The 13,872-nt window shown below is 49.1% G+C and overlaps 1 protein-coding gene across 2 annotated transcripts in view; it reads left to right on the top strand.

The window, feature by feature from the left end:
* Window positions 1-13,872, top strand: part of SCARA5 (scavenger receptor class A member 5) — a 126,460-nt gene that overhangs the window by 102,754 nt on the left and 9,834 nt on the right. Inside the window, exon 8 of one of the 2 annotated variants that reach the window (XM_019440874.2) lies at window positions 11,240-11,434. In XM_019440874.2, the coding sequence (XP_019296419.1) occupies window positions 11,240-11,434 (195 nt within the window). Of the gene's footprint in view, window positions 1-11,236; window positions 11,435-13,872 lie in introns of both variants that reach the window. The other variant, XM_019440873.2, reaches the window with a different exon arrangement.

Here is a 13,872-nt window from a genome sequence, read left to right as displayed (position 1 = left end):
GTTCAAGACTAACATCCAGGGCTTCTCTGGTTCTGGGGTTCAGAGATTCAGAACCGGGGGAATCTGGGGTTGACCCTGCCTACTTTGTCTGGGACTTTGCTTTTCCTACGTATATATTTATAAGGAAAAGAGAGCAAAGAAACATTTGTTTCAAGAAGAGAAACCCACATACTGGATTTGTAAGGTCTGTGCTAGGAGCCCCAGAGAGGCCTCAGCTGGAGTGCTACATTCCTGGATCATTCTGGAGCTGCTTTGCTTAAGGAATCACATTCAGCTCGCATTAGTGAGCAGAAAGTTGCTGACAGCAGGAGCTAGTCTTCTGCTGATGCCCCTGTCCCTCTCCCTTAATATACTAAGGAGCCAGGAACTGTGCTCTGGGGAGAGCAGAGGAAGTCAAGAGACTAATCCAGTGAGAGGTGTGAGCGCCCCTTGTCCCTACTCCCCACCCAGCAGGATTACTTTGCAAAGAAAGCTTTCAAGGTTGTGATCCCTGGTCAGGCCACTGTATACCAGCCATCCTCCACAACACAGGGTGATCTCTCAGAGCTGACCCATAAGTTGCTGGACAAATTGCTGGGCAGCCAGGGTGGGAGTTCATAGTGATGGGTGCCCATGATGTACCAACAAAGACTTGTGTAGTTGCTCCCAACCACCACCATTATACCCATTTTAAGAAGAAGGTAGGTGTAGAGAGGTTGAATCTGTCCACTAGTGGAATCAAAATTTGAATTTGAACCCTGTTCCTGAGTCCAGAACCAGCCTCTTTCTACTCCCCCCCCCACCATTGCCTCCCCATAGGAATTATCACCACTGTGTTTTCCTCCATCTTAATTCCCAAATCCACCCAAGAGGCAAGTAGCTAACCAGCCCTTAGATTGATGTGTGGCATACCCAGGTGCTCTCTTTGCGCATTTTTGGTAGCAAGGACCAGAGAATCATTGGGTCACTTCAAACAATGGGGGCTTGTCGTAAGGACACTGGGAAAGACTTTGGAACAAAAGGACTCATGATACGATGAGCGTTGCAGAGCCTAGGATGCGAAAGTCATCCAGAATCCAAGGCATTTCTGCGGACCCCAGCAGGAGGGGTTCATGGCTTCACCCTAGTGTCTCATCTCCAGCATGGCTTATTAATTCCATTGGCCCTGCCTCTTTTTGTATCGGCTTCTGCTCACTTATCTCCATATTCCCCCAACTCACATTCCTAAGGGAGTCTGGGCGGTCCTGAGCCAGACCAATCATTCGTGGCATTACCCATGTGTAAGGAAGTGCCCACAGGCTGGGAGCATGGCAGACACCTTGACCTTGTTTAATGGCAGTCTTCTCACATCTGAGGTCAAAGATTAACAAAGCTGGATGCTAGTTAAAGTGGTCGGGACAGATCTTAAATTAGTAACATACTCTTGCAATAGGGGAAAAGAGGCCAGTGTGAACTAAATTCAACTTCTATTTGTACAGAGGTGACTGGGTGTCTTAAAAGGAGAATAAGGAGAGAGGGAGGGGGTAAGGAGAGAGGGGGAGTCAAGGAAGTGAAAAATTATAAAAAACAGGAAGGGGGTTTGTCCTTGTGAAACCCATCTGGGTTTGCTAACTGGCTCTTATCCAAGTTAGGCTCCTTTTCTTCCACAGAGTCTGGGAAGCAGGGCCCTATCTTCAGGTGTTGGCTGGAACACACAATAAATTCTTTTGACAACCTTGAGTTTTCTCCGGCAGGCACGTTAAGGGAGGTTAAGGTCATTGTAGGGATGTGGTGTTGAGCTGTTAGAAATTATGTGAGTATTCTGTTCAAGTCTTTATAGGTCAAAGTTGAGGCCTACTTGAGAGGGCTCAGGAGCCTGGCTAGGGTTTGGCCAAGCAGAAAATCTTTGTCACTGATCTGCTCAGCATCCCTGGGAAGTGAGTGTGACGGGTGAAAAAATGAAGAGAATGTCTTAGTGCCTCCAGACTTAAGAACATTGGCAGTATAGCTTGACCAGCCCCCACCAGTCCCCTCTACTGACTGGCTGCTCTCCTCACCATGCCACACCACCTGCCATAGACCCATTCTCGTGGCACTGGGCAGGGATGGCCTGGATTACCTTGTAGCATTTTTGTGTCCAGAGGAGAAGCCTGATTGTATACCTCTCTGTCCCCATGACTGGGTCAATACTTGTTTAAAGATCAACCAGTAGTAGGGAGTCTAGATGAACTACAGAGAGCTAGCCCCAGTAGATGTAACCCAGGGTCAGGGCCCCTAGCCATTGTGTGCACAGGGAGCACATGGTCTCTATCCTGGGGAGACACCATTCCTGCCTCAGCTGGTGGGATCAGTGGATGGATGGGCACAGTACCCTTTCTGAACAGTCAGACACTGAAGGTTAAGACTGGAACCAGGGATACAGGAAACATGAGGCATTCAGCTGGGGATTCCGATCATACCCACTAACAGAGTCATGCATCCATCCACCCATCTGCCCTCCATCCCATCAAACATTTAATTAGCATCTTCAGCCAACCAGGCATGATATTAAGTATCGAGGGATCATGGATAAACAAAACAGTGTTTCTCTGCCCAAGGGAAAATGAGCTATGTTTCCATAACTCTCAGAGATTGCAGGTTTTCCCTGAGCTCTTGCAAGCAGTCTGGGGAGTACCAGCCCGCCTCCATCCTAGCCCTTTTCAGGGCCCCAGACCAGCTTAACCCTGTGTTGTGGCTTAGGCAGTACTTAAAGTGGCCAGCATTGGAAGGAGAAGTGGTCTAGGAAGAAAGAGATCTGGTATCCCAGTGATAGCTGGTTACTTCCTCTCTCTGAACCTCAGTTTCCTCATCTCTAGGTGAGGGTTTGGACTGGGGAGGTCTCTGCCAGCTCTGGCATTCTGTGCTCTTATCCATCTTAGGCTGTCAGTTCATTAGACAGCCTTGAGGGCAAAGACGACACTTAGTTGTCCTTAAATCCTTAGCCCCTGGTACCATTCTGGAATGTGGTAGGATTCCAGAAGTGCATCTGGGTGGATAAGGAAGTGAATAATTAGAAAGAGAAATACATACATTGATAAAGATATGTATAAAGAATTAATAAAATAATGCATCTTCAGCACCGCAAATCTGTGCACAAGAAGTAGAATCACCCTGGACGTCAATAAATGTGATCACTACTCTCAAAAGCTAAGGCTGATTTATCTTTCCCCTGCCCAGAAACAGAGACACGTTCATTTTCAAATACAAACTCAGCAACAGCCGTGCTTCACAAGGGCATCCCTGCATTGTTGGTCCTCCTGTAAAACTTAGGAGAAGCCAAACTATTTCTATGAATTAGGGGTGGAAGCATGACAGTTCAAGGGTTAAAGTAATTCTTTTTAATGTAACTGCTTCATCAAAAGGCATCTTGCACTGAAGTCATGAGGTAGAATTAGTGGGCCCTGCCCAGAGAGCTCAGAAAGAATGAGGGATCTTATGAAAAATGAGGAAAGAGAGGGACAGGTGGAGAACTGCCTCAGGGAAAGTCTCAAGGTCAGGTCCCAGCTCTTCTACTTACTACGAACTGTGGGATGACCATGGGCAAGATATATCACCACTCTGAGCCTCTGTATCCTCAAGTATCACATGAACAGTTTGGGCCAAGTGATCTCCAGGTCTCGGTCAGCCGGCAAAGTCTAGGCTTCTCCATCATTTGTGATGATTAGAAAAGCCTAAAGACTATGTGACTAAGAGTAGCTCTATGCACCAAGTAATGGTGATATCTGAAGCCCCCTATTAAGCTTAAGGAAGTTGTTACTAGATATAACCCGAGAAAATGCAAAGGCTCCTAGTCCAGACACCACGCCTTATTCCTCTCCGTGATCTGACCCCCTCTGTGCCTCAGCCCCACCCTCTGTACTGAGGGGCCAGGCCAGGACTGGAACAGGTCTGGGGTCCTACCTCAGGAGGGATGAGGGCCTCGTGGTTGGTCCCAGCAGTAGCCTGGGTAAAGGGCAGGGTCAGTAGAACAGGTCGGAGAATGAGGAGGAGGGGTTCTATGGTCTGGCATGGCAGCTGGACAGGAAAGCTCCAAATGGAGATTAGAACCACTGATGCTGTGGAAAATTTGTTGATGAAATGCTTGATCCTTTTGATCCAGGAGAGGGCAAGGAGGCTGCCCGGCTGAAGAGGGCAAGTCTTCTGCTCTGGGTTCTGTTCATCAGCTTCCTCCCCTAGGATTACACCATGAGACCACTTCTCATGTGACCACTTCTGATGTGAGCTTTTTTGTTGTTTTTTTTTTTTTAAGTTCATTTATTTTTTGAGAGAGAGAGAGAGAGCAAGAGCAGGGGAGGGGCAGAGAGAAAGGGAGAGAGAAAATCCCAAGTAGGCTTCATGCTGTCAGGCCAATGTGGGACTCGATCCCACAAACCATGAGATCATGACCTGAGCCTAAATCAAGAGTCGGATGCTTGACTGACTGAGGCTACCTAGGTGCCCCGATGTGAGCTTTTTGAAGGGAAGGGACTCTTTTCTGTCTGCTTCTCTGTATAAAAGGGGAGCACCTCTGACCCCAAATCATGGGTAGCAGGGCAAAAAGAAACAGGCCTGACCCTGTAAGCATCTGGATATCACTGCTCTGGGGAGTACTAGGAGAAGTTCTGCTCAAGATTTAGCGGGCCAGGGATTTTGATGTCCTCCAGGCTTTTGATGAGGAACAGTTCCTTGGTATTTCCCATAATCTTGGATCTTCCGGAAGATCTCTTTTTGCAAAGAGCTGGGTGGGGGCCAGCCTTGTGGTCACTATGGCTCTGTCCACTTGCAAACCATGGTACATGTCCGGGTAGATTCCAGTCTGCAGGGTAGGGACCCCAGGACAAGAAAACGAGTTTCATATTCTCTCTACCTGGAAGGTTCTCTTTGTGAATCAAAATCTGATATCCACATAGAGAATGGTGGAAGTCAGGGTTTTCTGCAGAGTTGCTGATTTTCTTTTTGCTCAGGAAGGATTTTCCAGGCCCCCCTGAGGTAGGATGCAAAGAAAGAGGTAAAGGGGCCTGTCAGACAGTGCAAATGTGGTTGTTAAGGGAAGTCACACACAGTTGCAAAAGCCTGAGGTCATCATGAGCACGCTTTTTTCTCTAATTAATTTTTTTTAATGTTTATTTATTTTTGAGAGAGAAAGAGACAGTGCATGAGCAGGGGAGGAGTAGAGAGGAAGACACAGAGTCCACAGCAGGCTCCAGGCTCTGAGTTGTTAGCACAGAGCCCGATGCGGGGCTCGAACCCACGAACCACGAGATCATGCCCTGAGCCGAAGTCGGGTGCTTAACCGACTGAGCTACCCAGGCGCCCCTCATCATGAGCACTCTTACCTTCTGCCCTCCAACTGGGCCATTCCCTCTTTTTATCAGCCTAAGAGTGCCTGAGTTTTATGCAGTCCAAAATCTCTGCCTGCCATTTTCCTTTCCTGTCATGCAGAGAGGCATCTCCTTGACCTCAAGTGGCCCCACACACTCCTCGGAGACCACTCTGGGCGGGTGTCTGACGAAAAAGCTCCCTGGACTTACAAGAAGTGTCCTGAGGGTGTTACAAACCAGGCTGAAGCCTCCTGTCAGGGACTACATCTGCTTGTGTGGGGGCTGACACACCAGTGGTGGCTGGTTGATTGGTGGGAAAGCTTTGCCTGGGGCAGAAACTGCTGGGAAAAGCAGAGTTCAAACCCTCTGACCACAGAAACCCAAACCTTTTACCAAGTCATGACATCCTTCCCAGGCCAGGGAGGGAGTCACTGTTGCAGTCATTTAGTGATTCCCCAAGTGCATGCCAGGAGGTGGTATCATTGCCCAGGCCCGAGGGGATGCCTGCCTGTGGCTCCATCAGAAGGCCAGAGACACTGTTCATGGACCAACCCCTTGGACTGTCCAAGTCCTTGCATTGGGGCAGTTTGCATCATAATCAGATCAAACCTCAGTCTCTGGTTTTCCCAAAGGAATTATCCACAGAGTTGGGCTTTTATTATGGGAAAGAAAAGGATGCAAAAATCAGCCTTACTGCCAAGTTCTATAAGGACTTGAACAGTATGTGCCATGTCATTTGGATGAGTCCAGGGGAGGTCAGGTAGATTTCAGAATCATTTTCATTCTTTTGGGGCATGCAACATCCCATGGGCAGGTGACTGTGTTCTGCCTCCATTATGAGGAAAAACCCTAAATCTGGAGGATCTGGGAACAAGTTACAAGGAACAGGTTCCAATGCTCAATGAGCCAACCTAGGGTCTGGGAGGTGGGGTGGTCCTGAGGGCCACAACTTTGCTTGGTTTATGAGGACCATGGGGCACAGACTGGAGAGACATCCTTAAAATTGATGTTATGAGTCCCCTAATTATGGTTACCATATGTGTGCAATTTTTTGAGGTTGTCCTGTTTCCAGATATTCTTTTGTCACTTCCATATACATTGAAGTCTTCTGGGAATTCCAATATTTCAGCATCCAGATGACATTTTCCAGATTTCTTCTAGTACCCACCATAATTATATGACCACATCCCTATTTTCTCATTTGGAATGTTATAGTCATTCACCAATAGCCTAGTCCTGGGGTCCAGAGCCCAGGACCATCCCACCAAAAGAAGCCATTAGAGAATGAGTTAGTAGACGGGGCTATGATGTAATAAAGAGGGGGTTAGAACTGTGGGATACCCTGAAGGCAGATTCTCCTGACTCATACCGAAGTCCTAGGCTCGAAGAGCTATGTCCCATACAGAGGACCTGCCCATCTGGATCTGTATCATCTGAGTTCATTCATTCATGCCTTCATTTTACACAGCTTGGGCATCTTGGTGTACAGACACTGTATAGGCCATGTGATCTGTCCCTGGAACGCTCACAGTGTCCTAAGAAGATAGATAGGCAATTATTAGATGAAGTGCTAAATACATCCATAGAAGAGGACCTGGCCAGGTGTGGGGCATGAAGGGAGGTTTTTTTGGGAGATGGGACATGTAAGCTGAGATTTAAGGGACAAGAAAAGCATAGGCTGGAGTACAGAGAGGGTTTTTTGAGATGGGGGAGTCCATGTACTCCCCTGGCTCATTCAGGTCTCTCCTCAAGGCCTTCCTTGTTCCCTCCCAGCCAAGGTGGTACCTCCCTTCACTCTCTATTCTTTTCCTTGTCTCTCTCTCCAAGATGGCACCTTCTGTCACTCTCCACTCCCTTGTCTCTCTCTCTTTAAGATAGCACCTTCCCTCATTCTTCATTCCCTTCCTGGTCTCTCTCCAAGATGGCACTTCCCCTCACTCTCCATTCCTTTCCTTGTTTCCCTGTCCAAGATGGCACCTTCCATTCCCTTCCTTGTTTTCCTGTCCAAGATGGCACCTCTCCCACTCTCCATTCTCTTCCTTGTGCCCTGTCCAAGATGGCACCTTTCCCTCACTCTTCATTCACTTCTTGTCTCCTCGCCCAAAATGGCAACCCCCCTCAATGTCCATTTCCTTCCTTGTCTCCCTATTCATGATGGCACCTCCCTTCACTCTCCATTTTCTTCCTTGTCTTTCTGTCCAAGCTGATGTCTTCCCTCACTCTTCATTCCCTTCCTTGTTTCCTCATCCAAGATGGCACCTCCTCTCATTCTCTATTCTCTTTCTGTTCCTGTCTCTGCACTCATCACTACTTGGCCATAGTTATATTGCACTACTTTGGCCATAGTTACATTTTTGTTTCCTAGATTCATTGCTAGTCTCTCCACTAAAATACCAGTCCCTGAGGGCAGAGACTTTGTTCATGGATGTATCCATAGCTCCTAGAACAGGACCAGGCCTTTAGCAAATGGTCAGTCACTTATTTTGTTAAACAAAGACATGAATGCAGTGAGTTCAGGCTGGCCAGAGCAGAGAGGATATGGGGGAATCTGTGAACATCAGCCCTGGCTTCCTGTGTCTCACCCAGCCTCTTCCTATTATTTTGACCTGACACCCTGAACTCTGCCTGGCCTGCTCTGGGACCCACAACATTCTCCTGTCACTTCTCCCTCTACTTATGACCCCACACTGAGACTTCTGTTGGAAGCTAGCCTGGCGTGGCCCACTGCCACCATGACAGGGTGCTGACAGCGGTGAGACAGGTCTGTGAGAAATCAGGGCTGACATCTCAGCCTCAGCCAATCCACCCAGGGCAAGCCCTCAGCCAGGGGCCAGGGCTCATTTGCTGCTGCTGGCTCTAGGTTAGCTTGTCATTACCGCTCCCTGGGGAGTTTCTCTGTCTCAGACCCAGTCTCTGCCTTCCAGCTTCTATGGTTTCCTTCTCCAGGATTCCTGTGTTCTCTTGCTCATCCTTATCTCTTTTTGACAGCCTGGTATGAGCTTGTGTTTTCAGCAAAGCCATATGGGGAGAATGGTCAGCGATGAAGGATGTGTAGAAAATGGCATTAAGCATTTCAAGAAGCCTTTCAGAGTCAACCATCTGTGATATTTCAGCGCCTTGGGAATGGTGTGGTTTCCTGGTGACTTCTTTAGTTCCCCCATGCAGAATATCCTGGGGTTTCCCCAGCCCAGGCAGCACATAACAGACACATGGCCAATTCTAACTCCTCTCCTTTCTCATGTGGTACAAATGTGGGATTTATCAACTTTGCCCTCTCCTCCAGGGGGCCCATGAGGGTCACAGTCATTGGAAGGGGGATCCCCCAGCCCAGCTGGCCAAAAAAAGAAAAAAATAGCCCAAGGATGCAGTACTTACTGGGCACAGAACTTGATTTGGTTTGGTCTTTTCTCTGGCAGTTCACATCAGGATCTTTCTGCATCATTTCACTCACTTGTCACCGTGTCACAGTACAGTGACTTTACCCTACATGCCCCAGGTGGTTTCCAGCTGCAAAAAAAGAGACACCTGTTACCTCTTCCCTGGCCTTGGTATCACTGAACACTGGAGCTGGAAAAAACCTTACAGCTCATCTACTCGTATCACTCCCAAATGTCAGTCGACATACATGTATTACCTTGGAATCATGTGGGACACTTGTAAAAAAAAAAAATACAGACCTCTGACTCCCACTGCCAAGATTCTGATCCAGTGGGTCCGAGGGGGGCCCAGGAATCTGCATTTCACAGGCATTCTGAATGATTTTGATGTGTGGCCAGATTTAAGACCCAGTGACCACTCCAATGTCTTATCAAATAAGGAAGTTCTGGTCTCCAAGGGGTGAAGATCATCACCCCGCCTCCCAGAGTGGGGAGCAGGCAGGATGGTGAAAAGGACCTTGGAAGACACATCAGAAGGAATGCCCGGGTGGCTCAGTAGGTTAAGCGTCTGACTTCGGCTAAGGTCATGATCTCGCAGTTCGTGAGTTCAGGCCCTGAGCTGGGCTCCGCACTCACAGCATTAGAGCCTGCTTGGGATTCTGTCTTTCTCCCTCTCTCTCTACCCTCCCCCATTCCCACACTTTCTCTCTCTCACAGGATAAATGAGTGAACTTAAAAAAAAAAAAAAAAAAAAGGGAAGAAGAAGACACATCAGGAGACCCAAGCCCCCACTCCAGCTCTGACACTTAACAGCCTGTATGGCCTGACACTGTGACTTCCCAGCCAAACCCTGGTTTTGAGATGAGTCTAAGGCTTGTTTCAGCTGTTCCAGTGCTCTTTGAGTCCCCAAAATATCCCCTTGGAGAAATAAGGCAGTGCTTTTAATGCAAAGGGATGAATCTTCATTCATTCATCCGTGGAGCACATTTACTGTTCATTTCCTAGAGCCAGGCTCTGTGCTAAATAGCTTGTAGATGAATGTGATAGAGTTTCAGCCAACAGAGAAGAAGGGGTGACCCAGGATTTCCTGAGTGTCTGCAGTGTACGAGGCATCATGCTCGGAGCCTTATACACATGACTTCCTTTAGGCTGCACAATAGCCCTCTGTGTTGTCCCCATGTCACTGTTGAGGAAATACCCTCAGAGAGGCTCTGAGTCTTTCTTAAGGTCATTCAGGTAGACCAAAGAGCCTTCTATGTGCCAGGCACTGTTCTAAGCTCTTCATGTCTTGCCATATCTCACTGATCCCCTGACACACAATTTCACATCACTGAAGTCTGGAAGCATCTAGCCATTGACATCATTTGCCACTGTAACTGGCAGAACTCTTTCCTTCTTAGTAGCATATATAGTTGTGATGTGCCATATAAAAAGTGGCATCTTTCGATGAACTACTGTCTCCCGCTTACACATAGTGAGCGGCAGAGACAAAATCCACACCCAAGTCTGCTGGCTTCACACTCTCATGCTCACAGCCCAGTGGGGAAGTGGCCTTGAACGGTGGAACTCAGGGCTGAGACACTTCCCAGGCTGCTCAGAGAGTCTGGATGTCCCTTGGTTTTCTCTGTTCCCCCTTCCCCCTCCTCCATGGTAGGCATGACTGCTGGTCACCAGGTCCCAAGAGGTAGAGAGAAATCCAGCAATCATATTCCTTGGGGATCTACCCAAATGAGTTAAAAACTTATGTCCATACAAAACCCTACCCAGGAGTGTTTGTTGCACCTTGATTCATAATTGCCAAACTTTGGAAGCACGTGTCCTTCAGTTGGTGAATGGATAAATAAACTGTGGCACATCCAGACAATGGAATATTATTCACTGCTCTCAAGAAATGAGCTATCAGGCCACAAAAAGACATGGGAGAACCTTAAATGCATATCACTAGGTAAAAGAAGCCAGTGTGCAAAGGCTGTGTACTATGTGATACCAACTGTCTGACATTCTGGGAAAGACAAAGCTATAGCGACAGTAAAAAGATCAGTGGTCACCAGTGATCAGAGGCTGGGAAGTGAGACGGCGGGGTGCAGAGGATGTCTAGGGCAATAAAACTACTCTGTACGATACTATAATGGTGGATACACGTCAGTATACATTTGCCCGAACCCGCAGAATGTACACCAAGAATGAACCCGAAGGTAAACCGTGGACTCTGTGTGATTGTGATGTGTCGGTGTGGGTTCATCTTTATAACAGGTGTGCCACTCTGGTGCAGGATGTCCACACTGGGGGAGGCTGGGCTTGTGTAGGGGCAGAGGGTGTATGGGAAATGTTTATACCTTCATCTCCATTTTTCTGGAACTTAAAACTGCTCTGAGAAAATGAAGTCTGTTAAGAGAAAAAAAAAGAAAGGTGGAGAGAAGCAGGCTGATTAAGGGCAGGATGAGACACCAGGGTTTCTGCTGGTCATGGTCTTGTGTGGGGGGCGGGGAGGGCAGGGTAGAGGAAAGTCAGGGCAGGGCAGGGGGTGTCCAGAGTACAGTGGTGACTGCCGGCTGCCCCCAGCAGGTAGCGTGGAGGCAGTGATGATCCGGCTGGTGAACGGCTCCGGCCCACACGAGGGCCGGGTGGAGGTGTACCACGAGCGGCGCTGGGGCACCGTGTGTGACGACGGCTGGGACAAGAAAGACGGGGACGTGGTGTGCCGCATGCTGGGCTTCCGTGGTGTGGAGGAGGTGTACCGGACGGCTCGATTTGGGCAAGGTAAGCGCTCTGGGGGGCAGGGACACAGGGACCAGCTGGGTCTCCTCTCCAGAGCACGAGTCCCCTGCACAGCGGTCCCACCGGGTGTCGCCTGGCCTCTGCCCCCATGCTCCCTGCGGTGGGAGGTTCGCTGGCCCCCAGGCAAGGAGCTGTGCCCTCACACAGTTCTGATTATTAGAACACTCTTCTTTTCCTTGAATTGACTTCCTTTTATTTCCCGTGTCCTGTCAGATTCCCCTGCGGACCCTCGTTCTCAGCCCTGCGTCTCAGGCGCGGATCTAAACCCACTCCCACTTAACTCTACTACATGTTTTTGTAAGTTTATTTATTTATTTTGAGAGAGAGAGAGAGAGAGAGAGAGAGTGCACACACACGCGAGCGAGCAGGAGAAGAGAGAGAGAGAGAGACAGAGTCCCAACCAGGCCTCCATGCTGTCAGCACAGAGCCCCAGGTGGGGCTCGAACTCACAAACCTGGAGAACATGACCTGAGCTGAAATCAAGAGTCAGATGTGGGGCGCCTGGGTGGTGCAGTCGGTTAAGCGTCCGACTTCAGCCAGGTCACGATCTCGCGGTCCGTGAGTTCGAGCCCCGCGTCAAGCTCTGGGCTGATGGCTCGGAGCCTGGAGCCTGTTTCCGATTCTGTGTCTCCCTCTCTCTCTGCCCCTCCCCTGTTCATGCTCTGTCTCTCTCTGTCCCAAAAATAAATAAAAAACGTTAAAAAAAAAAAAAAATTTTAAGAGTCGGATGCTTAACCCACTGAGCTGCCCAGGCGTCCCTATTACATTTTTGTTATGGAGCCCAGCGAGTGCTGAACACTTAATGCACCCATTGTGTGCCTGGCTCGGCTCTAAACACGTTACAAATACTCCCTCAGTGAATCCTTACAACACCTAGGAAGTGGATACAGAGATCATCCCTGTGTTCCAAATGTGGAAACAGAGGCACAGAGAGGTTGACTAACGTGCACAAGGTCGCACAGCTAGCAAATGGAAGAGCCTGGTTTCCCTCAGACCCCAGCAGGAGGCTTAGGAGGCCAGGCTCCCACCCACTCTGCTGGCTGTCCCTGCCCCTCTCCGAGTCCTTTCTTCTTCAGATGAATATCTCCGGTTACTTCATCTCGTCTTTATGTGACAGGATTTCGCAAAGTCTTCACCATTTTGCTGCTTTCCTTTCGACATGCTCAAGCATACCTCCCTTCCTGTGGATGGTACAAGAGACTTGGAGGGAGGGGTGCAGACGTTTTCTGGGCAGATAGCGGATTTGAACCGTCCACCGCTCTCCTGCTTCGAGGAGGACAGCTCTGCCCCAGCTCCAGTCCCCGTCCATGGCACTGCGTCTGTCCCCCAGGCTAGCTCTCTGTATTAGTCTGCTCAGCCGCTGTAACAAAGAGCACAGACCTGTGGAGCTTAAACAACAGACATTTATTTTCTCACAGTTCCGGAGGCTGGAAAGCCCACAATCAAGGTGTCCATGGATTTGGTTTCTCCTGAGGCCTCTCTCTTCAGCGTGTAGATGGTCGTCTTCTCCCTGTGTCTTTACATGGTCTTCCCTCTGGATGGTGCCTGTGTCTCCTCTTTTATAAGGACGCAGTCATATTGGATAGCACCCCAATGACCTCATTTCACCTTAGTCACCTCTTTAAGGGGCCTGTCTCCAAACACAGTCACATTCTCAAGTCCTGGGGTTAGGACTTCAACTTGGTAATTTGAGGAGACACAGTTCAGCACATAACACTCTCTAGACCTTGGCATGCTTGCTGTGACCACCACCTACTACACACAACCTGGGACCGCTTATTTTTTTTTTTTTAATGTATATCCATTTTTGAGCGAGAGAGACAGAGTGCGAGCAGGGGAGGGGCAGAGAGAGGGAGACACGGAATCCGAAGCGGGCTCCAGGCTCCGAGCTGTCAGCACAGACCCCGATGTGGGGCTTGAATTCACGACCTGCGAGATCAGGACCTGAGCCGAAGTCGGATGCTTAACTGACTGGGCCACCCAGGCGCCCCGATCTGGGACCATGAATAACACACCTGCCGACATGTGCTATAAACGTTTATCCATAGCGCCGCACACACTTTCACACTCAAATATAAACATTCACATTCACACATGCTTTTTCCTCCATCAGACCTTGAACTTGAAGAAACCTGTGTTGAACCATAACTAAAACAATAGTCCCACGTGCACAAACCCAGTACTCCCCGCGCCCTCAGGAGAGAGTACTGACCCGTGGCTGTGTGAGCTTGTTGCTTCTCCAAGACGCTGGGTTTTGGCGTCCCCATGTGTAACTTAAAAGGGCTTGAGGGCTCTGATGTGCCTTCCAGCTTTGAGCCCCCTGGGATTGGAAATGCTCCTGTTCACCTGTCAAGAGGACCCAAGTTCTGACAGGTGTGGGGAGGGGTTTGGACTGATCCTCTCATCCTTGGTTTCCAGGC

Source organism: Panthera pardus, unplaced genomic scaffold, assembly GCF_024362965.1.
Source record: "Panthera pardus isolate Hobbes unplaced genomic scaffold, ASM2436296v1 HiC_scaffold_13, whole genome shotgun sequence".
Lineage (NCBI taxonomy): Eukaryota > Metazoa > Chordata > Mammalia > Carnivora > Felidae > Panthera > Panthera pardus.
The sequence above is the reverse complement of the archived record's forward strand: the minus strand, read 5'-3'. Positions and strand labels throughout refer to the sequence as shown.